The sequence below is a fragment of the Mirounga leonina genome, unplaced genomic scaffold (assembly GCF_011800145.1).
Source record: "Mirounga leonina isolate KUSES-001 unplaced genomic scaffold, KU_Mleo_1.0 Mir_153, whole genome shotgun sequence".
In the NCBI taxonomy this organism is placed as follows: domain Eukaryota; kingdom Metazoa; phylum Chordata; class Mammalia; order Carnivora; family Phocidae; genus Mirounga; species Mirounga leonina.
In genome coordinates this window covers 14,846,605-14,873,235 of record NW_023270387.1, presented here as the reverse complement: position 1 = coordinate 14,873,235, position 26,631 = coordinate 14,846,605, and the positions used below count along the sequence as shown (strand labels likewise).

Here is a 26,631-nt window from a genome sequence, read left to right as displayed (position 1 = left end):
TAGATAGATAGATAGATAGATAGATAGATAGATAGATAGATAGATAGATTTATTATAAGGAAGTGGCTCACACAATTATGGAGGCTAGAGAGTTCAAAATCAGCAAGGTGGACACCTAGGAGAGCCAATGGAGCAGTTCCAGTCCAAAGGCAACATGATGGTGCTAATGAAGTCCTAAAGCAGTCTGCTGGACAATTCCTTCTTCTTTGTTTTTTCTTTTTAAAGATTTTATTTATTTATTTGACAGAGAGAGAGAGACACAGTGAGAGTGGAACACAAGCAGGGGGAATGGGAGAGGGAGAAGCAGGCTTCCCACGGAGCAGGGAGCCCGATGCAGGGCTCGATTCCAGGACCTTGGGATCATGACCTGAGCCAAAGGCAGACGCTTAACAACTGAGCCACCCAGGTGCCCCTGGACAATTCCTTCTTGCTCAGGGAAGGTCAGTCTTTTTGTTCTCTTCAGGTCTTCAACTGATTGGATGAGGCCCACCCACATTACAGAGGGCAAACTGCTCTACCCAAAGTTCACTGATTTAAATGTTAATCTCGTCCAAAGCACCCTCTAAGTTGACACATAAAATTAACCATCACAATTACATAATATAGTTTTTTGTTTTGGCCTTTGCCTTTTTTAGACAAAAGTGAATTTAATTATCTTCTGATTCTTTCCTCACTTGTGTCTGATCTATTCTTACTTCCAGTTACTGTATTTTTCAGTTTAAGAGTATCGAAGTGAGTATCTTTGACAGTTTCTAGGTCTCTGCTGGTCATCTGATTTCTTGGACATACTAATCACATTTATCTTAAAATCTGAGTTTCATAACTATTACCTAAATTCTCTCCAGGTATGTTTCCATTTGGTACTTTTTTCCTTTTTTTTTTTTTTTAAGATTTTATTTATTTATTTGTCAGAGAGAGAGAGCACAAGCAGGGGGAGTGGCAGGCAGAGGGAGAAGCAGGCTCCCCACTGAGCAAGGAGCCTGATGCAGGGCTTGATCCCAGGACCTTGGGATCATGACCTGAGCTGAAGGCAGACACTTAACCAACTGAGCCACCCGGGCACCCCCCCACACCTATTTTTTTTAATTCCATATGTAAGTAATACCATACTGTATACATCTTTCTCTGTCTTGACTATTTCACTCAGCATAATGCCCTCCCATTTCAAACATACTGTCACAAATGATAGGATTTCCTTCTTTTTTAATGGCTGAGCAATATTCCATTGTATATACCTACTATAGACGAAGAATTTCAGCTATTTTTTACAATCAGTCTGCCACAGGGGTCAGGGTCCCAAAGAAGCAAGTTCAACATTTGGTGGTGTTTGCATCACCACAGGATTTGCCAATTTGAAAGAAGCTGCTGAGAGAGAGGCTAAGCCCAGCTTTTGGAAGCCTCCTAGGACTGGGTGTGGTGGTGGTGGACAGAAATTAGACCTCAAAGCCCGCCAAGGAGAAGGCATCCTGAAAAACAGCCCAGGCATTAAGTTAGGACCCCCGAGGGATTGTACTCTAGAAATAAGGGTAAACATGAACTATATCACCCTTCACAAAGACTATACTCTCCAATCAAATCTGCTCAAATCTTGGTTGGACTAAGGCAGTGGTTCTCAAAGTGCAATCTTTGGACCCCTGAGGACTTTTTTAGGGAGTCAGGGAGGACACGATTATCTTTATAATAATACTGAGATGTAATTTGCCTTTTTTTTTTCTTTTCATATCTGCCCTGATGGTGTAAAGGCAATGAAAGATTAAGCTGCAGTCCCCTTGGAGCGAATCAAGGCAGTGGCATTGAGCAATATTAGTAATCATGGTTTTCTTCACCACCACACACTCAAAGTTAGAAAAAGGCAGGTTCACTTGAGACTGTCCTTGATAAAGCAGGGGAAACCGGGGCGCCTGGGTGGCTCAGTCATTAAGCGTCTGCCTTCAGCTCAGGTCATGATCCCAGGGTCCTGGGCGTCTGCCTTTGGCTCAGGTCATGATCCCAGGGTCCTGGGATCGAGCCCTACATCGGGCTCCCTGCTCAGTGGGAGGCCTGCTTCTCCCTCTCCCACTCTCCCTGCTTGTGTTCCCTCTCTCTCGGTGTCTCTCTGGGTCAAATAAATAAATAAAATCTTTAAAAAGGGGGGGGAGGGGAAACCATTACTCTTACTAATTTCAACTCTTGAGTACACGTCTTTTGTAAGGTATTAAAGTACTTCTGGAAGTACAGTGGTTGCCCCCAAGGAAACACATCTATGCAGTTGTTTGAGCTGCTAGTTGAATTAGCCTCTTCTTTCATGGAACACTAGTTTTACTGGAAAGAACACCTGAGAAACAAGCTATGGTTATTGGGACTCGGGTATTTGGCAGACATTTTCTCCAAAATGTACACAGTGATCCCGTCACTTCAAGGAAAACAACTGACAGTATTTGTTGCCAAAAACAAAATTTGAGCTTGATGGCTTCCTACTCTTTTAACGCTTTTCCAATAAAACCAGTGGTGATATTACCAAATATCATTTTTTGGGGGTATTGTGTAATGAAATACATTAACATTGGGAAGATCTGCATAATTCAGTGAACCAACCATTTCCAAATGACCAACACATGATGTTAAAAAAATCATGCATGCGGGGCGCCTGGGTGGCTCAGTCGTTGAGCATCCAGCTCCTGATTTCGGCTCAGGTCATGATCTCGGGGTCATGAGATCAAGTCCCACGTGGGGCTCTGTGCTGGGCGTGAAGCCTGCTTGGGATTCTCTCTTTCTCTCCCTTTGACCCTCCCCCTCACTGCACGCGCACACACACTCTTTAAAAAAAAATCATGCATGTGTAAAATATCCATTTTTAGTGCAAGATAGACCAATAGATTTTAACTTATTAGAATATGAAAACTTCATTGACTTAGTTTCAGATTACACATTGCAGCCAATCTTTAAGAAACTACCACTTGGGGCGCCTGGGTGGCTCAGTTGGTTAGGCGACTGCCTTCGGCTCAGGTCATGATCCTGGAGTCCTGGGATCGAGTCCCGCATCGGGCTCCCTGCTCGGCAGGGAGTCTGCTTCTCCCTCTGACCCTCCTCCCTCTCATGCTCTCTGTCTCTCATTCTCTCTCTCTCAAATAAATAAATAAATAAAAATCTAAAAAAAAAAAAGAAGAAAAAAAAAAAGAAACTACCACTTGTCCAGCTTAGTGTAGTATCAAAAAAGAATATTCACAAATACCTGGAAAGCCTATAAAACTCCTCCTCCCTTTCCAACTATGTATCTGTGTGAGGCTCTATCTTCATGTACTTCAACCAAAACAGCAGAGGCAGCAGCCTGAATGCAGAAGCAGATGTGAGAATAAGTGGTCTTTTAAAGCAGAAGTTAAAGTGATTTGCAAAAATGTAAAACAATCTCACTATTCTCATAAATTCTTTAAATATCATTATTTTTCATTAAAAATGTTATTTACATCGATATCCTAGAAGGTTTATTAGTATTGCTTTAAAATGTATTCATAGGGCGCCTGGGTGGCTCAGTTGGTTGAGCGACTGCCTTCGGCTCAGGTCATGATCCTGGAGTCCCGGGATCGAGTCCCGCATCGGGCTCCTTGCTCAGCGGGGAGTCTGCTTCTCCCTCTGACCCTCCTCCCTCTCATGCTCTCTGTCTCTCATTCTCTCTCTTTCAAATAAATAAATAAAATCTTTAAAAAAAATGTATTCATAAGTAAGTACTTTTTAACTCTATCAGTTTTGGGGCACCTGGGTGGCTCAGATGGTTATGCATCTACCTTCGGCTCAGGTCATGATCCCAGGGTCCTGGGATCGAGCCCCACATCGGGCTCCTGGCTTAGTGGGGAACCTGCTTCTCCCTCTGCCTCTCCCCCTGCTCGTGCTCTCTCTCTCTGTGTCTTGAATGAATAAATAAAATCTTTAAAAATATTTAAAAATAAATAAATCTCTCAGTTTTGATGATGTGAAAAATATCCATAGATATGGGCGCCTGGGTGGCTCAGTCGGTTAAGCCTCTGCTTTCAGCTCAGGCCCTGATCCCGCGGTCCTGGGATGAGCCCCATGGAGCTCCTTACTCCCTCCTGTCTACAACTCTGCCTACTTGTGCTCTCTCTCTGTCAAATAAATAAATAAAATCTTAAAAAAAAATAAAATAAAACTGATTTTTTTAAAACGTAATACGTAACCAAAGTTAACTTTCTTCCTAAAGCCTAAATAAGGAGAAAGCAGTTTCCCATTAAAAAAAAAAGGAAAAAGTCTTTTATGACTTTAATAATTTTCAATAGTCTAAAAACTTTTTTTTTTTTTTTATTTAAAAAAGAGTGTAGGTCAAGGCACCTGGCTGGCTCAGTCATTAAGCATCTGCCCAAGATCCTCATCTGGGAGGCTGAATGCTTTACTCCTGTGCGGATGGGAATCCCTGACATCATTTATCATTTCAGGTACCCAGACAGAAATGAGGAAAAACGTTGATCACGCTCACAGTTCTCATCAGAATCCAATCAAGTATTGTAGGTTGAGAGTAGTTACCATAATACTTTAGTGTTTTATAATTCTGTTTTAAAATCTTTCATGGGGCCTCCTGGAGTGACACTGGGCTTTTGGCAGATTGCAGGCTTCTCCTCCCTTCCCTGACCACCTTCCCAATTTAAAACATCTTTGCTGTCAACTTTGGAACACTTACAATTCTTTCAGCAATTCTCCAGCAGTCTCTATGAAAGCAATTATCTAAATTTTCTTAATTCTTATCTAAATCTTCTACTGAGGGGTGCCTGGTCGATTCAGTTGGTGCAGCATGTGACTCTTGGTCTCTGGGTTGTGAGTTCAAGCCCCATGTTGGGTGTAGACATTATTTTTAAAATTACAATATTAAAAAAAAAATCTTCTACTGAGTCCTCACAACAAACCTATGAGATTTATAAGAAACTGGGGCTCATAGAGATTATTACCCAAGTGACATTGTTAAAATGTAGTGGGTCTGGGATTAGAATTTAAGGTTTATTTCTGGCCAGGTACTTTAAACACTCTATTATATCTTTTTTTTATTATTATTATGTTATGTCAATCACCATACATTACATCATTAGTTTTTGATGTAGTGTTCCATGATTCATTGTTTGCGTATAACACCCAGTGCTCCATGCAGAACGTGCCCTCTTTAATACCCATCACCAGGCTAACCCATCCTCCCACCCCCCTCCCCTCTAAAACCCTCAGTTTGTTTTATCTTAACCCGGTTCACAACATTGTGATTTCAAGTTAAATGTTCATATTGTGCTTATGGGGACTGCCTTAATTTCTTTTTTTTTTTTTAAGATTTATTTATTTATTTATTTGACACAGAGAGACACAGCGAGAGAGGGAACACAAGCAGGGGGGAGCGGGAGTGGGAGAAGCAGGCTTCCTGCCGAGCAGGGAGCCCGATCCGGGGCTCGATCCCAGGACCCCGGGATCATGACCTGAGCGGAAGGCAGCCGCTTTTAACGACTGAGCCACCCAGGCGCTCCGGGACTGCCTTAATTTCTTACAGAAAAGACTGTGCTCTCTACAAGAGCTTTCTCAGACTGTGAATAACGCGGGAACAGTGATTGGTAGCGGGAAGCACTCACTAAAAACGGATTTGTTGAACCCCACCAGTTAAGAAGGGAACATACGAATGCAGCCCCTAAGGGGCGCTGTCCTCGCCCAAGGACCTGTACCGCCCGCAGGGCGAGGACTAAGCGCCGAGGGGTGGACTTGGCTCTCAGCCAGCAATGAGCTGGCGGAGGCCCCGCCCCCAGCGCACGCGCATGCGCCAGGGGGCCGCACCGCCCCGCTCTATCCTACTCCGGCTCCCGCCGGCGTTCAGGTAGCCGGCTGAAGGCGGGGGAGGGGCGCCGCCCGAAGGCGGGGTTGGAGGGGGAGTCTCGGGTGTTTGGGCTCCTTTGTTAGAGCCCCAACAAAGGTTGCCCTAACTTCCGATACAAACCAGAGCTGTTCCTGCAGCTGCCCCTTCCCGGGTGGGGGGCAGTTCCTGGGTCTGGGGGCCTCCTAGGTGCTGCCCGTGACCAGCACGGACCTGCTGCTTTTTGTCGCACCGGTTCGGTGTCTCCGCACCTCTCCAGCTCCCGCACCCGTGGGCTTCCAGCCCGAGTCGGGTGACCCGGGTAGCTTGAGGACACGGGGCTGGGCAGGTGCCGAGAGCCTGCGCCTGGCCCCATCGTGCCGGGCTGAGCCACTCGGAGCCCGAAGCGAGGAGCCTCCGGGAGCCTCCGTGCGGCCGCCTGCTCCGCTCGCGCGTACGCCTTCTGCTCCAGTTGCTTTCCCAACTGAGCGGAAAAGCCGGGGGCGTGTTGCCGGGGCCCTGGGAAGAGGGCTGGCTCGACATTGCCGCCTGAAGTCCGCGGGGTGCACCTTCCCGCCCACGGGCCGTGCTGTCACCGACCCTGCAGCCCCCAGCCGGCCAGAGGGCACCCCATCCTGTCGTTACAGGGTAAAGGGACCAGAGACCGCTGAGTGGCCCCCACCACGACCCCAGCCTTTAGGGGGCCTTTTAGCGCAACCCAGGGCCTGCAAAGGGGAAGTTTCTCCTGCTTACAGGTCTGCAACTATCCATAAACAGTTACACCCCAATGTGTGCTGAGCATTGGGAGTTACTTGAGTCAGTCCTAAGACTTGGGAGTCGGGCTGTTGGGGGTATGTGTCTAATTGAGTGTGTGTGTGGAAACTAACCCAGCACCTAGTGCCATGCTTGGCACCCAGTAAGCCCTCCCTAAACTTCGTGGCTGAATGAATGAGAAGGCAGGTGACTGAGGGAGCAGGGCTAGAGAGGGCATCTCTGCTTATCCCACCCCTGCCTCCCCTGGGCTCTGCAGACAAAAGTAATTAGGTCGAGCCTTTAATCACAGCTGGTTTCACAGGTGGGCAGACAAGGAAAAGCGGAGAAAAGCAGAAGTTCTGGGGACACAGCATGCTGGCTGGTGCTGGGTCACGGGCAGTGCCTCCCTCCGGGACCCCCTCCAGCCCCCACCGCTTCCCCCTCAGTAATCGGCTGTTTTCTTGTCTCCCTCAGGACACTGGGTTCCCTACAAGCCGCCCCAGGCTTAATGATTGTCCAGAAGGTGGCTATAAAGGGAGCCTGGGAGGCTGGGTGGAGGAGGGAGCAGAAAAAGCCTAACTCAGCAGATTGGGGCACTGAGAGAGCCACCGGCAGGAGCTGTGGCCAGAGGCTCCGAGTCCCCACCAGTGGGGCCTGCTCCCTTCCACCATGGCGGCCCAAGGCTACGGCTTCTACCGCGCTGTGATCTTCTCAGCCATGTTTGGAGGCTACAGCCTGTACTACTTCAATCGCAAGACCTTCTCCTTTGTCATGCCGTCGTTGGTGGAGGAGATCCCTCTGGACAAGGATGACTTGGGTGAGCCCTGGAAGGCAGGGGCGTGGGCCCTGGGACCCAGGACTATAGGACAAGTTGGGTGTCTGTGGCAGTGTGGAGGGTCTGTGCACAGCAGAGGACAGGGAGCGGCCTGCAGGTGCGGCCTGAACGGACTGACCGTGTACCTGTGGAAGGGCGAAGAACTAGGCGTGTGCTCTCTGTGTACCTGAGGAGCGCTGCTCATCTGATGTGTCTTTGTGGGCCTGTGAGCCACGAGTGCCCCCAGAGGCATGGCTTATTCTGAGTGTGTTTAGGGGCACTCTGAGCACAGTTTCCACACTGCGTGGGGGCATGCTAAGACCGCGGGGTGCGTCTGGGGAGTTGGCAAAATAACTTCATGTGGCCCACCAGGTGACATTTTAGGAGGAAGAAGGCCCTTGACTCCACTTCTAAGCTCTTCACCCCATGTTCAGAGGTGGGGCAACAGAACTTCCAGAAGCCCTGGGTTGGCATCCAGTGTGAGGGGGAAATGTCATCAGGCCTTTGTAAATCCCAGGGAGGGCGGCTGCCCTGTTCTCCCTTCTTGCCTCCTGACAGCTGCAGATGGACCTCCCCAGGAGGCTGAAAAGTCATGGGTCAGCCTGGGGCTAGCGCTGGTGGTGAGGAGGAGCGGGGCCCCGTGATTCCAGCGCAGGCTCTTCCTAGCTGCCTGGGAGGGAACCTGTCTCACCCTGCCGGGCACCCCTACACACATGACCCCATGCCTTCCTCCATGCCTCCTGTGCCTTTGCCCCGGCCCCTGACTCCCCAGGTGTCCTGCTTCCTGCTCTCTCCCCCCACCCCTGCAGGGCTCATCACCAGCAGCCAGTCGGCAGCCTACGCCATCAGCAAGTTTGTGAGCGGGGTGCTGTCCGACCAGATGAGTGCTCGCTGGCTCTTCTCTTTGGGGCTGTTCCTGGTTGGCGTGGTCAATGTAGCGTTTTCCTGGAGCTCCATGGTCCCCGTCTTTGCTGCTCTGTGGTTCCTCAATGGCCTGGCACAGGGGCTGGGCTGGCCTCCGTGTGGGAAGATCCTGCGGAAGGTGAGTGTCTGCTTCCGGGGAGCTGCTTTAGACTAGCACAGAGGATGCCTAAGGAGCATGTGGGAGTACCAGCACCCCCATCCCAGAGCAGGTTCCTTGGGAGCTCCAGTCCGGCTCCTATTGCTTGTCAAGATATTTTAGGAGCTAAACATGGTGGGATCAGGTGGCAGATGAGGGCACTGGCCCTACCAAGTAGAAGCGCCCTCTTCCTCACCCCTGTAACGTGAGCTCCTAGGTCTGCCCCACCTGACCCTCACCTTCAGCATGTTTAACGTGGGGACCTACTCTGTCCCCCTCTGCCCCACAGTGGTTCGAGCCATCTCAGTTTGGCACTTGGTGGGCCATTCTGTCCACAAGCATGAACCTGGCCGGAGCGCTGGGCCCCATCCTGGCGACCACCCTCGCCCAGAGCTACCACTGGCGCGGCACGCTGGCCCTGTCCGGGGCCCTCGGTGTGGTTGTCTCCTTCCTCTGCCTCCTGCTCATCCACAACGAGCCTGCCGACGTGGGACTCCGAAACTTGGACCCCACCCCCGCCAAGGGCAAGAAGGGTGAGCCCCCACCCAAGCTGATCATGGGGCCTGATTCATTCATCGTTCATCGGGCAGACTCACTGAGGACTGGCTGGATGCCTGGCCCTGGGCTAGCCAATGGCTGTAGGGAGAGGGGCGGTGATGGCGAGTTGGTAGGGAGTAAATAAAACTCCGTTCCAAGAGACACGTAAGTACCAGACAAGTGGCAGAGGCAACAAATGCTGTGACTCACGTTATATCCTGGTCCTTCCTCACGGCAGAGCCAGACTTCCCGCTCCTGGACAGCATCCTAAGCTTAAGTGGCTTAGGTCTTAAGCTTAAGCTTAAGCTTAAGTCTCATTTGCTGAGACTTGTGGTGGAGCAGACAGGGCAGAGCGGTGGCTGGAAGAGTACCTTCCTGCTGGTCCCTGGCTATGTGGATGGACTCTGGCCCTGTGGCTGGTTAACGAGTGGTGGGGGCTCAGTCGGGGCAGAACAGCAAGAGCAGAGCCTGAGGCCTGGCCTCCTCCTGCCCCCAGGCTCCTTGGAGGAGGAGAGTACCTTGCAGGAGCTGCTGCTGTCCCCCTACCTGTGGGTGCTCTCCATTGGCTACCTCGTGGTATTTGGAGTAAAGACCTGCTGTACCGACTGGGGCCAGTTCTTCCTTATCCAGGAGAAAGGACAGTCAGTCCTCGTGGGTAAGATGAGTGTTGGAGCAGGGGGGCGCCTAGGGAGCAGGAATCAATTAAAGGGATGGGAAATTGAGGCCCAGCTTCTCTTTATCCCTTTCTTCCTTCCCTGAGGCCAGGCACCACCCAGACAGCTGTGGCCGGTCACCCTGGGGACCCTGTACCTCTCTGGGTTACAGCCAGTCTGGGACAACCCTAGTGTGTTTAACACCCTTCCACCCCTCCTTTCCCTCTTCCCACCACAACTCCCTACGCCAGGTAGCTCCTACATGAGTGCGCTGGAGGTTGGGGGCCTTATAGGCAGCATTGCAGCTGGCTACCTGTCAGACCGGGCCATGGCAAAGGTGAGCGCGCAGAAGGGACAGGAAGGAGGAGGGTCCCTTTAAATCTCCCCAGCATGACCGGGACAGGCACCAGAGAGGCGGGAGCTCTGGGGCAACAGGCAGGTTGGCATATGGGTGGGGGGAGGTTGGAATGATTCCAGGCTACTCTCACTTGCTGAGGGTGTGGAGGCAAGGTAAGGTTCCTGGGGAAAGGGTTTTAACGGATGTCAAGGAGAGCTAGAATTTCTCTCAGCCTGGCAGTGGGCTTCTCTACAGCCCCAGGGCAACTGGGGTTGAGGAGAGGCTAGGTGCAGCTTGCCAGCATATGTCCCCACGGTGGAGGAGGGGATGTGGTGGAGTTTGGCCTCAGAATATAATGAGCAGGTCCCAGGGCCTCCCAGAGCTGCCCCGGGCCAAGAACTGTGGTGGGATTGCCAAAGACCTGTCAGCAGAAGCCCTGCTGTGTCAGAGTCCAGAGGCGGAGGTTCTCTGCTGCTTTTAGGGCCTGACATTGCTGGGCCTGTATCCACAGGCAAGGCTGTCCATCTACGGGAACCCCCGCCACGGCCTGTTGCTGTTCATGATGGCTGGCATGACCGTGTCCATGTACCTCTTCCGGGTAACTGTGAGCAGTGACTCCCCCAAGGTAAATGAGGCGGGCCTGGCCCACCGCCGGCACAAGGATGAGAGAGCAAGGGCCACTGACTGTCAGGCTCCCTGTCCCTGGCTCCACCCTGGCCCAGGCCTTTCTCTGCCTCTCAGATTTCCCTTTCTAGTTCTGGTTTATCTCGTGTCCTCTGTACTTTGGTGCTCCTCCTGGACCTGGGGCCCGGTTTTCTTCTCTTCCCTGTGCTCCTCTAGGATGTTGCTTTCTGGACTTCAGCTCTTCACCCACTCGCTGAGCTCACAGGCTTTACGGAGCATGAGGTGCCTTATCTGTGGTTTTCCTCCTGGTTTGTCTCCCCCTGTCCTACCCTGTCTGCCTTGCCCTAGCATCAGTTCTGAGAGAGCGCATCTAACTGGGAGGGATGGCTTCTGTCGCTCCTTCACCTACCCACCCAGGCCCTCAGGTTGGCTCAGTGTGGCCCCACTCCTCTAGCTTGGCCTTGTCAGTTTTATCAGGAAGCGGGATGAGGGTGGTCACTTACTGTCTCCTTACTACAATCATCTGTTCCCAGGGCCAAGCATTTTTCTCCCCTCTGGCAGTGGTAGGTAGGTAGGCTTTCTCAGACTCTAAATGCTACCCTGCACCGTCCTTGCAGCTCTGGATCCTGGTGTTGGGAGCTGCGTTTGGTTTCTCTTCTTACGGTCCCATTGCCTTGTTCGGAGTTATAGCCAATGAGTGCGCCCCTCCCAACTTGTGCGGCACCTCCCACGCCATTGTGGGACTCATGGCCAATGGTAAGTGGTGCCCTCCAGAGTGTCTACCTCTCCCCCACTGTGCCTTGCACATAGGCTAGCTAGAGGCTGGGGCCAGCCCCACTGACTCTAGCCTCCCAAGTGACCCGGGCTCTCCCCTCCTCCTTGGCAGTGGGCGGCTTTCTGGCTGGGCTGCCCTTCAGCACCATTGCCAAGCACTATACCTGGAGCACAGCCTTCTGGGTGGCTGAAGTGATCTGTGCGGTCAGCACCGCTGCCTTCTTTCTCCTACGAAACATCCGCACCAAGATGGGCCGAGTGCCCAAGAAGGCTGAGTGAAGAGTACAGGCTCCAGTGCATCCTCTCCCACCTGTGGCCTTCCCCTTGCACGGGGCTGCGGGGAGAGGGGGGCAGAGAGAAAGAAAGGGGGGCTGCTCCGGCTAGCATTGAACCTTTGATTTCCTCTTGTGCGCCTTTCCCCTCGCCCAGGTGGTGCTGGAAGTTACCAGTGGCTAATGAGGTCCCAGCTCCCCATCCTGTGTTCCATTTAAAAGGCAACTTTTGTTCTTGGACTCCACTAGCTCCTATTTCCTGCCTTCAAACAGGAAAGCCTTGCAGTCAGGGAGTCCCCTAAACCCTTCTTCCCCTGCTGGGCCCTCCCACACCATCGCCAGTAGAGTGAGGCTCCTCCTGCCGCGGCAGGGTACCAGGGACCCATGATTGCTGCCCTAAGGCCTCTTAGCACTGGCAACGGCTATTGCCAATACCTTCGATTCCAAGGGGAGAGGAGGCCATCACGCTCACCAGTACCCTGTGGGGACGGCGGGGGGCATGGGGTGTGGGTGGGAGGGAGGAGGACTTGACACAGATTAAAACTAGATTTGATACTAAATACTATCAGGGAGTCATTCTTTCCAAAGGGGTACTACAAGCCAGAGACTGCTTTCTTTGGAAAATATTCTCTTGATACCCCAAAAGGGGCAAACTTCATCTCCTTGGGATGGGAAACCTGACATGGACTCCTTCAAGTTTATGGCTCCTTTGCCTTCAATTGCATTAATTCAATGATCATTTTACAGATGAAGCACTGGGTTTCTGGCAGATGTAACTGGAGGAAGGCAGTGTAACAGTGGCTCCCGGAGAGTGTAGTCAGAGAGCCTGGCTTAAAACTCAGGTGCTTAGTAACTAGCTCTGAGACTCTGAGGCAGAGAGTCTGTACTTTGGTAAATCTATTGTCCGTAACAGAATGCATCCCAAGATTAGGGTGAGGGTTAAGTTAAATAAAGCAGTAAAACCTGGCTGTAAACACCTGATAAATACCCCACCGTCATCACCACTGCCACCACCACCTTAGAAGTCAGCAATTCTGGAACTAGACCCAAGGCTCCTGACTCAAAGCCCCATGCTCATTCTTCAGTGAACAATTACTTGTTTTCTACTAGAACGTATCTCATCTTCCCAGAATTCCCTGATCATTCCTGTCTCCCCACCAGAGCCTCTTCCCCCCAAACCATTAATGAGGATAGCGAACACAGATCAAAGGAATGTTTATTAAGCATTTATGGGCCTACTCCCTCCATAAATAAACCTGTACAGAGTTGGGAAGTAGGCTCACGGTAGATACAGGAGGGCAGAGAGCATGGCATTAAGGCTCGGGGATCGGTACATGTCATCAGGCTCAGCACCCTCCCATTTTCAAGTACACTAACGAGGCTGCAGGGATCTCCACTGGAGTGGATACAGCAGGATCCCTGCTGTAGGATCTCTCAAATTTGGGGGATCCATTGTGGGCTCAGCCTATGACCCAGGTCCGAAAGTTCCAGCCTTCTCTGCCACCTCCAGGGCTAACTTCAGGTTCTGGTCAAACAGCTCACACCTAGGCCAGACCCAAGAGGCACAAATGAGGACAAAGTGTGAGGTCTCAGACTCTCCTCCCCATCCTTGGGTGCCGAGGTAGAGCCAGGGGAAACTTGCTTGAAGGACATGAATGACAAGAAAAATCTTTGGTTTCTCAAAATAGCAAGAAAAGACTAGCTCACTTTTGTTTTATTTAAAAGTAACTCTTCGGGCGCCTGGGTGGCTCAGTTGGTTAAGCAACTGCCTTCGGCTGGGGTCATGATCCTGGAGTCCCGGGATCGAGTCCCGCATCGGGCTCCCTGCTCGGCAAGGAGTCTGCTTCTCCCTCTGACCCTCCTCCCTCTCATGCTCTCTGTCTCTCATTCTCTCTCTCACAAACAAATAAAATCTTAAAAAAATTTTTTAAAAAGTAACTCTTCTTATCCTTTTGAAAAATGAACTCGGGGAAGAGCACAAAGGGAGGGGCAAGGACGCTTTGACCAGTATCTGGGGAGGGAGACCGCCTACCTGATGGGCATTTCCAGGGAATAGAATGGATTCTTGAGGGCAAAGTCTGAGTAGATCTCGTAAATCTTTCGTAGAAGAGAATCTATTCCAGCTTGCCTAGGATCTGCCAGCACCACAAACTTGATCCCTGGAGAAGGACCAAGAATGGTTACAAGAGGGTACAGAATGCAGCAAATAACATCATCCTGTGTGCAGATGGCATTTTCATAAGCCCATTTTTATTTTTATCCTTAATGCTCCATAAAGCAGGAAGAGCAAAACTGAATCTGTAAGATCAGAGCAGGGAAGTGACTTTGTCACATCACGCAACTGATTGAGACCACGCTTTGACATCTAGCTCTGTCACTTAATTCCTAATCTTGTGGTCCCTCAGCAGCAAGTGCCAGGCAGCGGGCAGACTCAGGCAGTTTTCAATCATCCCCATTAAGGGAGTGAGGCAGTGACACGACCCAAAGGTCATTTCCGTTTGGCATTCAGGTTTCATTTCGAAACACACCTTCCAAAACGTGTGCAACATGAGATACCATTACGGGGAGTTTTATCTGCACACAGGATCCCCAGGGCTGAGCATTCTGGGTGGCGTGGACAAAACTGGCATCAGGTTAAATACTGGCTTTCGATTCACAAAACAAATAGACGTATGTGTCTGTGCAACTGTCCCAGGAAAAGTTAACCACCACCCCCTTGCTTACCAAAGCTGTCTTTGGTCAGTCCCTTTCCCCAACCTGCCCCTCTGCATCCCTTTGGCCTATCTGGAGACGCCTACCTGTCAGTGTCTGGAAGCAGTGCAGTTTGAACGTGTCGGTCTCCAGCATCTCAATGCCTGAGCTGCCCTGTTCTGGAGACAGCTGGGAACCGATTGCGAACAGCCTATTTGCAAAGGAGGTAAGGTTGGGAATGCACCCCGCTGTTTTGAGGGAGGAGTGCTTCTCAAACTTTTCCACTGAAGCGACCCTCTCTGCTGAGTTCACATGACACCCTGAGAGGTCAGAACAGGCCGTGTCAATTGCCCAGCAGCAACAGCACCGAACTTTCTTTAAAATTCATTTGAGCTCTGCATGTATTTTACACTCATACTTTGCCTTAAAACATTTTACATGGAGGGGTGCCTGGGTGGCTCAGTCCTTAAGCGTCTGCCTTCGGCTCAGGTCATGATCCCAGGGTCCTGGGATGGAGCCCCCCATCGGGCTCCCTGCTCTGCGGGAAGCCTGCTTCTCTCTCTCCCACTCCCCCTGCTTGTGTTCCCTCTCTCGCTGTGTCTCTCTCGGTCAAATAAATAAATAAATAAAATCTTAAAAAAAAAAAAAAAACCATTTTACATTGAGAACTTTGGGTAAAATTACCACTGGGAATGCGTGCCATGGTTACTTACCCCACAGCTACGATTACCCAGCACACCTTCTACTATCGTTGAGAATGGGAAAAGGTCTTAAGGATCATTTAATTCAGTTACCTTACTTTATTTAGAAACTAAAGCTGAGGGAAGAGAAGTTGACTTGTGCAAGGCCACACCACTGCCGGTATTACCTAAAACCTAGTCATCGGGATTAGTTCTTTTTCTTTCACAACTGCAAGAACTGACGATTTAAAGGAGGCGAAGAAAGATAAAGCACGGCCGCTCAGGAGACTTCCCGCAGAACCACACTAATCCAGCCGGCCCAAGGGCCAAGTGCAGGCCCACAGGCCCTAGGAAGGGCTGGGGGACTTACGAGTGGAACATGGAGGCCAGCATGAGCTTCTCATTGGAGGTGAGGCGGGGTCGGCCGAATCGAATGGACACCGGGTAATTGGCAGGGTTGCCCAAGTACTCCAGCACCTCTTTCCCATCGGCCGTGTACTTGCCGTTCACGTCCACGCCATTGATGGCCAGCACTGCGTGTCCCACTGCAGAGGTGAAGCTAAGGGTCAACGAAGCCCCAGCGTGGGGATTCCGCCGAAGGGACTAGCGACCCGGCCTCTCCCACCTCTCCCTTCTCCCTCCGCGCCCTCCCCAGCCCCGCAGAGACACCAGCCCACGGCGCAGCTCCGGGCCCGCCCCTCGGACGCAAGCCTAGCCCACCCCGGATGCCGTCGCGCTGGCCGAAGGCGACCAGCACACGCTCGTCGTGCAGCTTCAGCAGCAGATCAAGGGGGTAACTGAAAGTTTTCTCAGCCTCGGCCCGGGGCGCGTAGCTGTCCAACTGGTAGATGAGGCCGCCAGCTTTGTTCACCACATACACACTAAAAATCGCCATTGCGGCCGCCGCGGCTCCGAAGACGCGGATTGGGCTTGTTCCTGGAGGCCCCGCCCCGGAACCGCAGCCGTGGGACCCGCCCCCCGCCCCCTCTTCCCCGCCCCGAGCGCGCTGGTTGCGGCGCCTGCGCACTTGAAGCACCACGCTTAGCGGGGTCGCCGGGGTCGTTGCGGGGCCTGGCTGATTGTTTTCTGTCTCTCGTTTCCAGGGCCAGGGAATACAACGTGTGGCTGCCTCACAACTAGCCGCAAAGCCCAATAAGTCGCGGGCAGGGTCCGGGGAGCGCGGCTCGGGAACGACTGCCCCGTCGCTGCGCCCCGCTCCCCGCGGCACGAGGGGGCCGGGCCTCCGGCCTTCCTCCGCGGGCTCCGCCCCTTGACCCGGAAGCGCTCGCTGCGGGTGGAGGCTTCTGGGCCGGTCGGGGAGCGGTGCTTCCTTTCTGTCCGACATCTTAGGGAGGCTGCAGGGGTTGACGCTGCTCTCCCAGCTTCGCTATGGTGAGCTCTTGGGGGTGGGGAGCCGGGCGGTGCTGGGGCGCAGTTGAGGCGGCACCGGACGGAGGGCCCCCGATCCACCGGGCCGCTGGTTCGGGCGGGCGGGGGGATGGCTTCATCCATGTGCTCCGGTGGTGGGGTCAGGGCGGTGCGGGGCTGCCTTGTGACCTGGCTGCGTTCTGCCTTTTTCTCTACAGCCGCCCAAGGATGACAAGAAGAAGAAAGATGCCGGAAAGTCGGCCAAGAAAGACAAAGACCCAGTGAACAAATCTGGGGGCAAGGCCAAAAAGAAGGTAGGAGTGAGCCGCCCCTCCAGGAATGGGGAGTACTGGGGACGCCGGACCCATGTGGTTGTGGTGATAAGTGACCTGTAGAGCAAATGGCTTTTAAGGTTGTGCGGTCTAGAGTCCGATTATTGGAGCTTGTGGTCTCATCACCGTTGTGTTTTTTTGGGAAGAATAGGGTGGTACGCACTACTTAGAAGTTAAACGAGTGTATATTCTGATGTTTAGCACATGACATTTTAATTGGTGTCGTGGGGTTCAGCCTATATCCGAAATTCGCATAGACTTTTCCCCCCCAGTCTAACGCATCTTTGACGCCGTTAATGGCAACTAGGCTTCCTTGTATTTTGTGTCCTCGTTTCAAATTACTTGAATCTTAGTTTGTAGAGTTTCTGTAAATTCTGAATTCCACGGGAACGGCCACCCTTGCAGTATAGCACCACGGCTGTGGAAGAGAGTTCTCGGACACAGGTTGTTTGGGGAGGGAGGGAGTGATTTCTTCCAGGAGCACTGACTTTCCTTTTCCTTTTGGTGAGCAGAAGTGGTCCAAAGGCAAAGTTCGGGACAAGCTCAATAATCTGGTCTTGTTTGACAAAGCGACATACGACAAACTCTGTAAGGAAGTTCCCAACTATAAGCTTATAACCCCAGCTGTTGTCTCTGAGAGACTGAAGATTCGAGGTTCCCTGGCCAGGGCAGCCCTTCAGGAGCTCCTTAGTAAAGGTGAGAGGAGTGTGTTGTACTGGTGTGGTTTTTTTACACGTTAAATTGGCCTGCCCGTATTAGCCATCCTAAATGGTTTTTGGTCTTTTTTTGTTTTTTAAGATTATTTATTTATTTATTTGACAGAGACAGGGAAGGAACACAAGCGGGGGGGGGGGGGCTAGATCCCAAGACCTGACTGAGCCACCCAGGGGCCCCCATCTTAAATATTTTTACTGGAATTTCCTAAAATAGGCACAGGCTGACCACTGGTTGTAATATTCTAACATCCTAGAGTAGACCCCAAAGCAGGGTTCTTGGCCATTTTTGTCCCATGGACCCCTATGTCATCAGTGAAGCCTCGGGATCCCTTGTTTTCAAATAATTTCATTTTAAAGAATTATGGAAGAAACCCAATGATGTTGAAATGTGGCTATGAAAAGAGTAAAGCATTTTTTACTTAAGTATTTTTAAAATTTCGTGGTGGATCTAGTTACCATAATTTCATATTAGTATACATGAGTAAATATTTTAAGCCCCCTGTAGTGTCTAATGTGGAAATAGTGACTTTTAAGTTAAAGCGCTATGAGGGTAACCATCCCAACAGCAGGTAGTGGGCCCCTCATGTAGAAAGAATAAGTAGGGCGCCTGCGTGGCTCAGTTGGTTAAGCGACTGCCTTCGGCTCAGGTCATGATCCTGGAGTCCCGGGATCGAGTCCCGCATCAGGCTCCCTGCTCAGCAAGGAGCCTGCTTCTCCTTCTGACCCTCCCCCCTCTCATGTGCTCTCTCTCTCGTTCTCTCGGTCTCAAATAAATAAATAAATAAAATCTTTAAAAAAAGAAAAAGAATAAGTAAAATTAGATTATCACCAAGAAATGTAGGGATGTGGGGCGCCTGGGTGGCTCAGTCGTTAAGCGTCTGCCTTCGGCTCGGGTCATGATCCCAGGGTCCTGGGATCGAGCCCCGCATCAGGCTCCCTGCTCAGTGGGAAGCCTGCTTCTCCCTCTCCCCCTGCTTGTGTTCCTTCTTTCGCTGTCTCTCTCTCTGTCAAATAAATAAAATCTTAAAAAAGAAAAAGAAATGTAGGGATGTTTCCCTTTGTTATTAAACTCTCATGCTCAAATTCAGTATTTCTAGCGTCTATGAAGTATTTCATAGTACTGCGTGAAAACCTTATTTTTTCTCTCTAGGACTTATTAAACTGGTTTCAAAGCACAGAGCTCAAGTAATTTACACCAGAAACACCAAGGGTGGAGATGCCCCAGCTGCTGGTGAAGATGCATGAACAAGGTAAACAAGAACCCAGGGGCCCACAGAGTAGAAAGTATACATCCCACTTACATAAGGCTCTGCAATTCTGATTCTTTTATTTTTATTTTTTGCAGATCCTACCAACTGTACATTTTGGAAAATAAAACTTTATTAAATCAAATAAGCGGGTATGTCTCTTTCCTAGGAAAAGTAGTTAACAGAAAATAATAGGTATGGGTTTGTTGACTAGTTGTTACGCCTTATAGTGGTTGGAAAAGTTATCAGGAAACAATTGGCTTTTTTTCTTTATGTGACTGTTTGTTCCTTGCTGCAGCTTCCGTTTTGAATTGATGTCTGAAAGGAAATGAAGGGTTAGCAGGATGAAGGCTGACCTCTCCAAAGGGGTAGTGGTTTGGAGTCCTGGCACTGTAGGTGTACCTGGATTGCCAGCGGCGTCCGTTATTCCAGACCCGGCCAAAAGAGGGCAGCCAGCCTACGCTGGTGCTGGAGCTGTGATCAAAGTTGGCCCCAACTCTGTCTGGGGGGAGTTTCTTCAATTTCTGTTTTTCCTCTACAAAGAAGTAAACTTTTTAAACAGTTTTGAGTAGGAAAATTTTAGAGAATCCATTCTTGAATTTGTTTACTTACTTTCTTTAATAAATTCTTCATAGGATGGTCCTATTTGTTGGTTTACAGAGCTGTGTTCCTCATCCTGGACCATCCAGGGAGGTGTAGCACCTGGAAAAGACCCATTAAGCAGGAATGAAGGCACTCTTCCAAGTTTCAGGCTACTGTGAAACATGCCCTAGCTATAAACTCTTACCTAATTGACAACTGGAAATGTTCAAAAGCAAAACCCAGGAATTCTGGACCATGGGAAGTTGAGGGCCCTGGGCTAATTTAAAGCAACATTATCTTAATGTGTGATATGCTGTACTGGTATTTAACAGCTTTGTTGACGCATAACTGACCTGCAACTGCACACATGTAAAGTGTATAACTCGAAAAGCTTTTGAGTGAAACCATCACAATCAAGATACTAAACATCACCACTATGTATCCTTCTGCCCCTTTAAAGTACTTCCTGCACCTCTCTGTACCTTTTCCCAGCCCCAGGCAACCATGGATATGCTTCTGTTAATCTAATTTGCATTTGCTGGTATGTACTTTTTTAGGTCTGGCTTCTAATAGTTGAGATTTAGCTATGCTGCACTTAACAGTAGTTACTTCTTTGTTGAGCACTGCTCTGTTCCTTCGTTGAGGCATATTTGGATTGTTTTCAGTTTCAGTTTGAGGGTACTGCAACTAAAGCTGTGACCATCTGGTGTGCAAGCCTTTGTGCAGACATGTTTGCTTTTCTCCTGCAGTGTCTGGATCATAATGGTGGGTGTGTGTTTAGCTTCCTAAATCCCTGAACTGTTTCTCCAATTGGTTCTGCCATTTTACATTCCCACCAGCAGTTTATGAATGTTTCTTCACGTACACAGTCTTTAATTTTAGCCACTCTGATGAACATCTTTTTATATGCCTCTACTGAGTTTTGAGAGTTCTTTATATATTCAAGATACAGGTCCTTGATCAGATAGCACTTTATCATAATCAACTTTATTCTTTAAAAAAGTAATTGGGGTGCCTGAGGGGCATAGTCGGTTCAGTGTCCGTCTTTAAGAGATTTATTTCAGAGCGGGGGGAGGGGGGCAAAAGAAGGGAGAGAGAATCTTAAGCAGACTCCGTGCTGAGCTTGGAGCCTGTTGTGGGGCTCAATCTCACGACCCCCAGATCAGACCTGAGCTGAAACCCAAGAGTTGAACGCTGAACTGACTGTGCCACCCAGGTGCCCCTAAAATAAATACTTAAAATAATTACCTCTTACCATCTGAGAAACACTGCCCTGGGCCTTACCTGAGTGGATGTTACCAATTCCTGGTGTATCCTGTAGTTGGAAATGGGGGAGGGGGGAGAAATCCCAGATAAGAAACTGATGACACTATGTTCCTAGCTAGAAAAAGGATAAGCCACAGCGGGGGGGTGGAAGCACCACAGTGGTGTTCTGTGCCTTGGCTGGTGTTAAATTTTAAGAGCACAGATAACTGAAAGAGTCCTGTCCCTCAAAAGACTCACGGTCTCAGTAATGAAGATGTCCAAAAACAGAGTGCCTACTAGGTGCCACGTAAGCAAAACCCTTTCCTCATAGGGCAGTATGTATCGTAGGGGAAGAGATTTAAGCATAAATTTACACAGATTACATTTACAGCTTTTTACATGGTCCCATGTACATTTACAACAGGCGACCTGTTCACATAAGCCTTCCATGAAAAGGTGACCTTTGAGCTAGGCTGAAGAAAGGCCTATTATTTAAGGCAATGGCAAGGACACGTGCAAAAAACACAAGACAGTATGACTGGAGTATACAGGACATCGGGTGAGGCAGTCACTTTCTGTGTTCAGGACAGGATTGCAGGGGGGATAGAAACTTCCAGAAAAGTGATGGAGGACATCTAGCCAGGAGGTAAAATAGGCCTACTCATTGACAGGATGTAGGAGATGAAAGAGGAGGAAATAACTCCACAGTTGGGGAAATCTAGGGATGGTAGGGGTTAGCCTCAGGTGCCTGTGGGATATTTACAAATGTCCTAAATTGAGCAGGAACTGGGGGTTCTGCAGAGGATGAGCTGTAGGAGTTGGCACTCCTTAGTGGCAGTGGGGGCAACGGGCAGATGTGATCACTGGAGGGTGAGGAAAGAAGTCTGAGAAAACACTGGAGCGGTGCAGCAAGACACAAGAGCCCAATGGCCAGAATAGGTACAAAACCCAGGAGATGAGTGTCCTGGGAATTGAGGGGGCACTGGCCCTTCCTAAATGGCTTATCCATTGTACCTGATGGCCAATGAATGTCAAAGGTTGTCCTGTCTCCATCCAGTCAAGTGCTGGGGCGGGTGGCAGGTCCAAGTACGAAGGCTGCTGTGAGGTGGAAGCCACTAGACTGAAAAAGACAAGCAGGAGCCAGGCTGGCAGATGAGGTCCTTGAACCATGAGGATAGCAGAGATGAACTTTTCCCATTTTCCAGCCAAAAAGTTACAGAATGCTCTAACAGGCCAAACTCTCAAGAGATTCCTTAACAATTTTACCTGTTAGTCCCTTTCCAGCTTCCAAATGCTGAAGAGCCTTCTTCTGGGTCTGGCACTGCCTGAGGCTGAGTTTGATTCAGGAAAAATAAATGTGTCTTGGATGCTTAAGAGTCTGCCTAGGCCATGCTCCCACCCTCCAGTAGGAAACAAACTGGTATACTGGCCTATGGTACTGCCCATCTTGCAAACTTCCCTCCCTCCCAGCTCTGCCCACATGGCCACTGACAAGGCCTGCCCCCTGGCAGACAGGTAAGGGAATTCAAGCCGAGCAGATGAAGCATGGAGTCCATGAGTTCTTTTAGAAGAGCTGGTAGGTGAAATGCTGGACCTGGGAGAACCAGGGATCAAGTGGATTTGGATACTGCTCTGGCTCCTCCGAGGGACACCAACCTCTAAGACGGACCGAACCAGCTCCTGCCGGCTTTGCTCCACCTCACGGATCTGAGCTGCCATCTGTGAGGGAGAGGCTGCTTAGCTACGCACAAGGTCATGGGGCTGGGTCCTTCAGTGGCCTTTTAACTCACCTCTTTGATCACCTCATCTTCCTTTTCCTCATAGGTATCCAAACCTTTCACCATGGATTTCTTGAATCTAAAAAGAAGGGCAAGTCAGCCAAGAACCCCAGTCCCTGCCAGTTATGAAAACATCTTCAAAAGATCATTTTTTCTTCAAATTTTGGATAATTTCAAAATCAAAATAGAATAAACACCCATGTACCTTTCACCCAGATTCACTGTTAACATTCTGCCATACTGGCTCTTCACTACTATGCACACATTTCCTTTTTGCCAAATCAGAAATGGGCTTTAGAACATCATGAGACTTACACTTGTTTTATCCTACAATACACACAGAAAGGTATCAGAAAAATACTAATACTACCATCGACAAAACTACTAAGCAAAGCGCAGGATTCCTCCGCAGTACTTTAGTCCTTGGAAAATATCCTAAGGGTATACAGTCAGAATTGTGTGTTCAAGTTACTTGAATTCTTACTCTTTTGTGATTGTTATCAATTTGACATATAGCTACGATAATTTGTCATTGTTTGCAATCAGTTTTAGGATTTTTTTCCTGGTAAAACACACGTAGGGGAATGGCTCTACCACAGTGCCCTGGCAGCCTTGCACCTATTTGGCCAAAGCCTAGAACCCCAGCATCAGAATCCTGGCTGAGCACCTGTGTGATGCTCCTGGAACACAAGAGGAAAGGAGCTGAAGGAAGTGGAAAGGAGCTGCTGTGGGGCCATCTCCCACTTGCCTCCTTGTCTCCCCCCCACACACACCCCGGCTGTCATGAGAGTTTCTTATCCCCTCCCAGGTTCCAATGTAGTATGCAGCTTTCTGCCCACCGCTCTCAGATTAGAGCTGCAGGCCACACTGGGCTCCCCAGAAGCAGGGTGTCACATTGCAGTTAGCTAGCCCTTTTTGTTTCAGAGTGGTCCTTTTTGGTGGGTGGGACAAGGACCTGGGAAGCTGGCACTTCAGGTTTATTCTCTTTGCTATGTAAGTAATAACCTGTCTAAATCTAAAAGTGGCTTGTGGTACCTTTACCAAATCAGTCAGACTTGGCTTTGCCTTGTGCGTGTGAGCTTTAAATTTATAAGGTTCAAAAGTCAAAACTGGGGCACCTGGGTGGCTCAGTTGGTTAAGTGCCTTCGGCTCAGGTCATGATCCCAGCACATGCTAGGATCGAGCCTGGTGTCAGGCTCCCTGCTCAGCAGGGAGTCTGCTTCTCCCTCTCCCTCTGCCACTCCCCCTGCTTGTGCTAGCTTTCTCTCTCTATATATAAATAAAACCTTAAAAAAAAAAAAAACTAATAAAAAGCTCAAAGAGTCCATCCTCATAATTCTCAATTACGACTTTTTCTGCTGAACTATTCTTTATTCCCACCACACACTATTTGGAGCTGGGCCAGGGTGTAAGGAGTGAGTGCTTTTTGGCCTCAGTTCCCCATTTCCCACCCAGTCTGAACCACAGATTTGAAGACAAGGTAGTAGGATTTGGGCATTTCTCAGCATTCCCTCATTCTCCACACTGAGTAGGAAACAATAATAGATGTCATGAGCTTTTCTGTAATTTTGGTTCCGGGATCCCCTTGGGTTCCACTCCCCATAATCTCAATATTGTCCCAATAAAAGTAGTGTGAGGCTGTGTCCTTTTCCTGAAGCAGTCAGCACTCACGCCCACTCTGTGCTGACCAGCTTACTGCACTCCAGTTTCTCAGGGTCCTCTAGAGGCTAGTTAAAATAGAGTCTAAAACTTCCAAGTGGGCACTGGGTGAGTACCAGTTGCTTGCACACACTATAAAAAGCCTCTTTTACTCCTAAAGGACCTTAATATTCTCTGTATCACACATTTAAATAATCGATTATAGACAACTTATATTATATACAGTTCTCTATTTGCTAAATGCATTGTAAATCCCATCCCCCAACTAGATACAAACCTTTAAAGGACTGTGTCATAGTTCTTTTGTGTCCAGAATATAGTGCCTAGAATAATGAGTGCTATGAAGACAACAGATACTTAAGAAGGCCCTACTGAACTTTCCAATTAGCGAAAGCTCCAGTACCTGACACAGACCCAGAGAAGCCCCATTCTGTTATTTCATCTCTCATAATCAGTGACTTACCGTGTATAGTCCTGGGGGGAGATCAGAAACTTCTCTTTCATTTGGAACTCAGCCTTGTTCTCCCACCAGAATCTGTTGGTTGCTTTCTTGTGCTCTGGGCTGAGAATGAACGGATAATCTCAATGACAGATTACAGAATATTCCTCAGACATCTAGGCATTAGATAAGTAATGCACACTGACATCTGGGTTTCTGCCTCTGGGCAAGGCTGAGCGAATACTGTTACTAGTCTTCCAGATGTCCAGTCTCCCTCTTCCAATAAAAACGGGAGAATCTGAGAGCAGATGATGGGAGGTAACCGTGAGCCAGCCGCCCAGCCGCTCCACTACCACCCGGACCATGGCAGCCCTAAGCCCTCCACCCCTCAAGGATGCCATGCCTGTAAGCTGACTCGACCCACCCAAACCACAAAAGCGTTCCTCCTCTCACTCACCCCAACCCCCCCCCCACACACACACACCAGTATGCGAAAGTGCTGGATGAGGCTCCCAGGCCCGATCTCACCTGGCCAGATGCTCCAGCAGCCCCCCGTGCAGCACGGTCAGGTCTCCGTGGCTCAGGTGTTTCCGCACCTCACAGCCGCAGCACGGGCACCAGCAGCGCCGCTCGTGCTCGGGCACGTAGCGCTCCACCTGAGCGGCGCGGGTGGCCTTGCGGGCGGCCTCTACCTGCGGCGGAGAGGGTACCCGCTGGAACCCCCACGTCCCACCCTCGCGCCCTCCCTGCACTGCCGGCATCCCCCACCCCAGGCCGTCCGCGACCCCTTCCCGCCTCCCGGCCGCACCTGGGGCAGGAGCCGCTCCAAAGCCGCCTTCAGCTGCCGCTGGTGCTTGCGACTGTAGACGTGTCCGCGACCACAGAAGAAGGTCTGGCGGCACAGGGGGCAACGCTGCGCCGGCGCCATGGGCCCGGGACTGGGTGTCCGCGACGCGCAGCGGCTCTTTCGCCATCCGGTGACCCCTGACCCCTCGGGGGCGGGGCGAACCCAGCGGTCCCCGCGGCCCCCAGCGGCGGGCAGGAGCCACTGCAGACCCATCTGCGGCTGCGCGAGTCCCTCAGGGCTCTCTGCAGACGTGCGCAGCCAGCCGTCACCGCGCTTCCCAGATGCTGTCTACCGAAAGCGGCAGCACCGCTGTGCGCATGCGCGGGAAGGAGCGCGCGCCACACTTAGGTGCCGCTGCAGGACCACAAGCCGCACGCATGTCGGGGCATTGACATGGACCCGCATCAGACAGTGGAACAGATTGTAATAGTATTGTAGGGTGCTCACTGTGTCTAGAGAGAGCTTCACATTAACTGCCTCACTTAATCCTCACAATAGCCCTACGTGGCGTACTATTATTGCCGGTATTTTACAGATGGGGAAACTGAGGCACGGGGCGGCAGTAACCGTGTGGAAGTTTGCACAGGCGTGAAGCATCGTAGGCAGCACCTCTGGTGCTCTTCAGTTCCGGCTGGCGGTAAGGAACGCATGCTGCAGGCGGCCTTCATCTGAGACTGAATCACAGCCATACTCCCAGGGGATGTTCTGAGCAGTGGTTACTGCGAAGCTGTGAAGGGGAAGCTATAAAAAGGGTGCAGAGTCATTGCTGAGGGTTAATAGACATTTTTATTCTGTAAACTTGCTCATCCAGTGGAATTTTCTTTTTTTTTTTTTTAAGATTTTATTTATCCATTTCAGAGAGAGAGAGCAAGAGCAGGAACACAAGCAGAGGGAGATGGAGAAGCGGGCTCCCCGCCGAGCAGGGAGCCCGATGTGGGGCTTGATCCCAGGACCTGGAATCATGACCTGAGCCAAAGGCAGATGCTTAACGACTGAGCCACCCAGGCGCCCCATGGAATTTTCATTCTTTACAAGCTACTTTTGCTAGAATGAACAGCTTTCTGTCTATCCTGCTCCCCTAAGCCTTAGGGCCTAAGGTAAATTGCTCCCTTACACAGCTGAAATCCCCAGGCTCTGATCTCTACCCTAGAGCACCCCAAAAAAGCCCGGGGCCCAGTCCAGACCTTACTTACAGGATGTGCCTGACAAACTCACACAGAGTCACAAATTTCACTTAGATTTGTTACCAGTACTGGTGCATTAACCTGGATGGGCTACAATGTCTGTGGGTGTACATACAGTCAACTATACATAATTCAGGCCCAGAAAGTAGCCAGACTCCCCTTCAGATCTTGACCTCCTCTTGGAGCTTCCCAGTAGACTCAGGCCTCTGTCAGATGTGACTCATTTTGAAGAT

At 50.3% G+C, this 26,631-nt stretch overlaps 4 protein-coding genes across 9 annotated transcripts in view; 2 read left to right on the top strand and 2 right to left on the bottom strand.

The window, feature by feature from the left end:
* The window catches only part of SLC37A4 (solute carrier family 37 member 4), a 22,901-nt gene extending 10,059 nt beyond the window's left edge, over positions 1-12,842 (top strand). Inside the window, exons 1-11 of one of the 6 annotated variants that reach the window (XM_035009099.1) lie at positions 5,812-5,830; positions 6,454-6,561; positions 7,034-7,376; positions 8,183-8,415; positions 8,723-8,966; positions 9,467-9,625; positions 9,875-9,960; positions 10,472-10,585; positions 10,801-10,866; positions 11,202-11,340; positions 11,471-12,842. In XM_035009099.1, the coding sequence (XP_034864990.1) occupies positions 7,229-7,376; positions 8,183-8,415; positions 8,723-8,966; positions 9,467-9,625; positions 9,875-9,960; positions 10,472-10,585; positions 10,801-10,866; positions 11,202-11,340; positions 11,471-11,637 (1,356 nt within the window). In that variant the 5' untranslated portion in view covers positions 5,812-5,830; positions 6,454-6,561; positions 7,034-7,228 and the 3' untranslated portion in view covers positions 11,638-12,842. Of the gene's footprint in view, positions 1-5,739; positions 5,831-5,871; positions 6,562-7,033; positions 7,377-8,182; positions 8,416-8,722; positions 8,967-9,466; positions 9,626-9,874; positions 9,961-10,471; positions 10,586-10,800; positions 10,867-11,201; positions 11,341-11,470 lie in introns of those variants that run through there. The other 5 variants (XM_035009096.1, XM_035009100.1, XM_035009098.1 and 2 more) reach the window with 5 other exon arrangements.
* Positions 12,829-15,943, bottom strand: TRAPPC4 (trafficking protein particle complex 4). The gene is made up of 5 exons (XM_035009104.1): positions 15,722-15,943; positions 15,372-15,546; positions 14,429-14,532; positions 13,663-13,789; positions 12,829-13,174 (listed from the first exon to the last, which is right to left on the bottom strand). The coding sequence occupies exons 1-5, from the start codon at positions 15,894-15,896 to the stop codon at positions 13,096-13,098; spliced, it is 660 nt and encodes a 219-aa protein (XP_034864995.1). The 5' UTR covers positions 15,897-15,943; the 3' UTR covers positions 12,829-13,095.
* A 255-nt stretch (positions 15,944-16,198) lies between these two features.
* Positions 16,199-18,784, top strand: RPS25 (ribosomal protein S25). The gene is made up of 5 exons (XM_035009105.1): positions 16,199-16,393; positions 16,588-16,683; positions 17,214-17,397; positions 18,568-18,667; positions 18,763-18,784. The coding sequence occupies exons 1-4, from the start codon at positions 16,391-16,393 to the stop codon at positions 18,660-18,662; spliced, it is 378 nt and encodes a 125-aa protein (XP_034864996.1). The 5' UTR covers positions 16,199-16,390; the 3' UTR covers positions 18,663-18,667; positions 18,763-18,784.
* Positions 18,767-25,356, bottom strand: CENATAC (centrosomal AT-AC splicing factor). The gene is made up of 11 exons (XM_035009103.1): positions 25,176-25,356; positions 24,896-25,059; positions 24,392-24,490; positions 22,282-22,348; positions 22,148-22,210; positions 21,758-21,822; positions 21,506-21,611; positions 20,531-20,561; positions 19,277-19,366; positions 19,067-19,199; positions 18,767-18,982 (listed from the first exon to the last, which is right to left on the bottom strand). Exons 1-11 carry the CDS (start codon positions 25,293-25,295, stop codon positions 18,910-18,912), a joined length of 1,011 nt encoding a protein of 336 aa, XP_034864994.1. The 5' UTR covers positions 25,296-25,356; the 3' UTR covers positions 18,767-18,909.
* Positions 25,357-26,631: the final 1,275 nt, after the last annotated feature.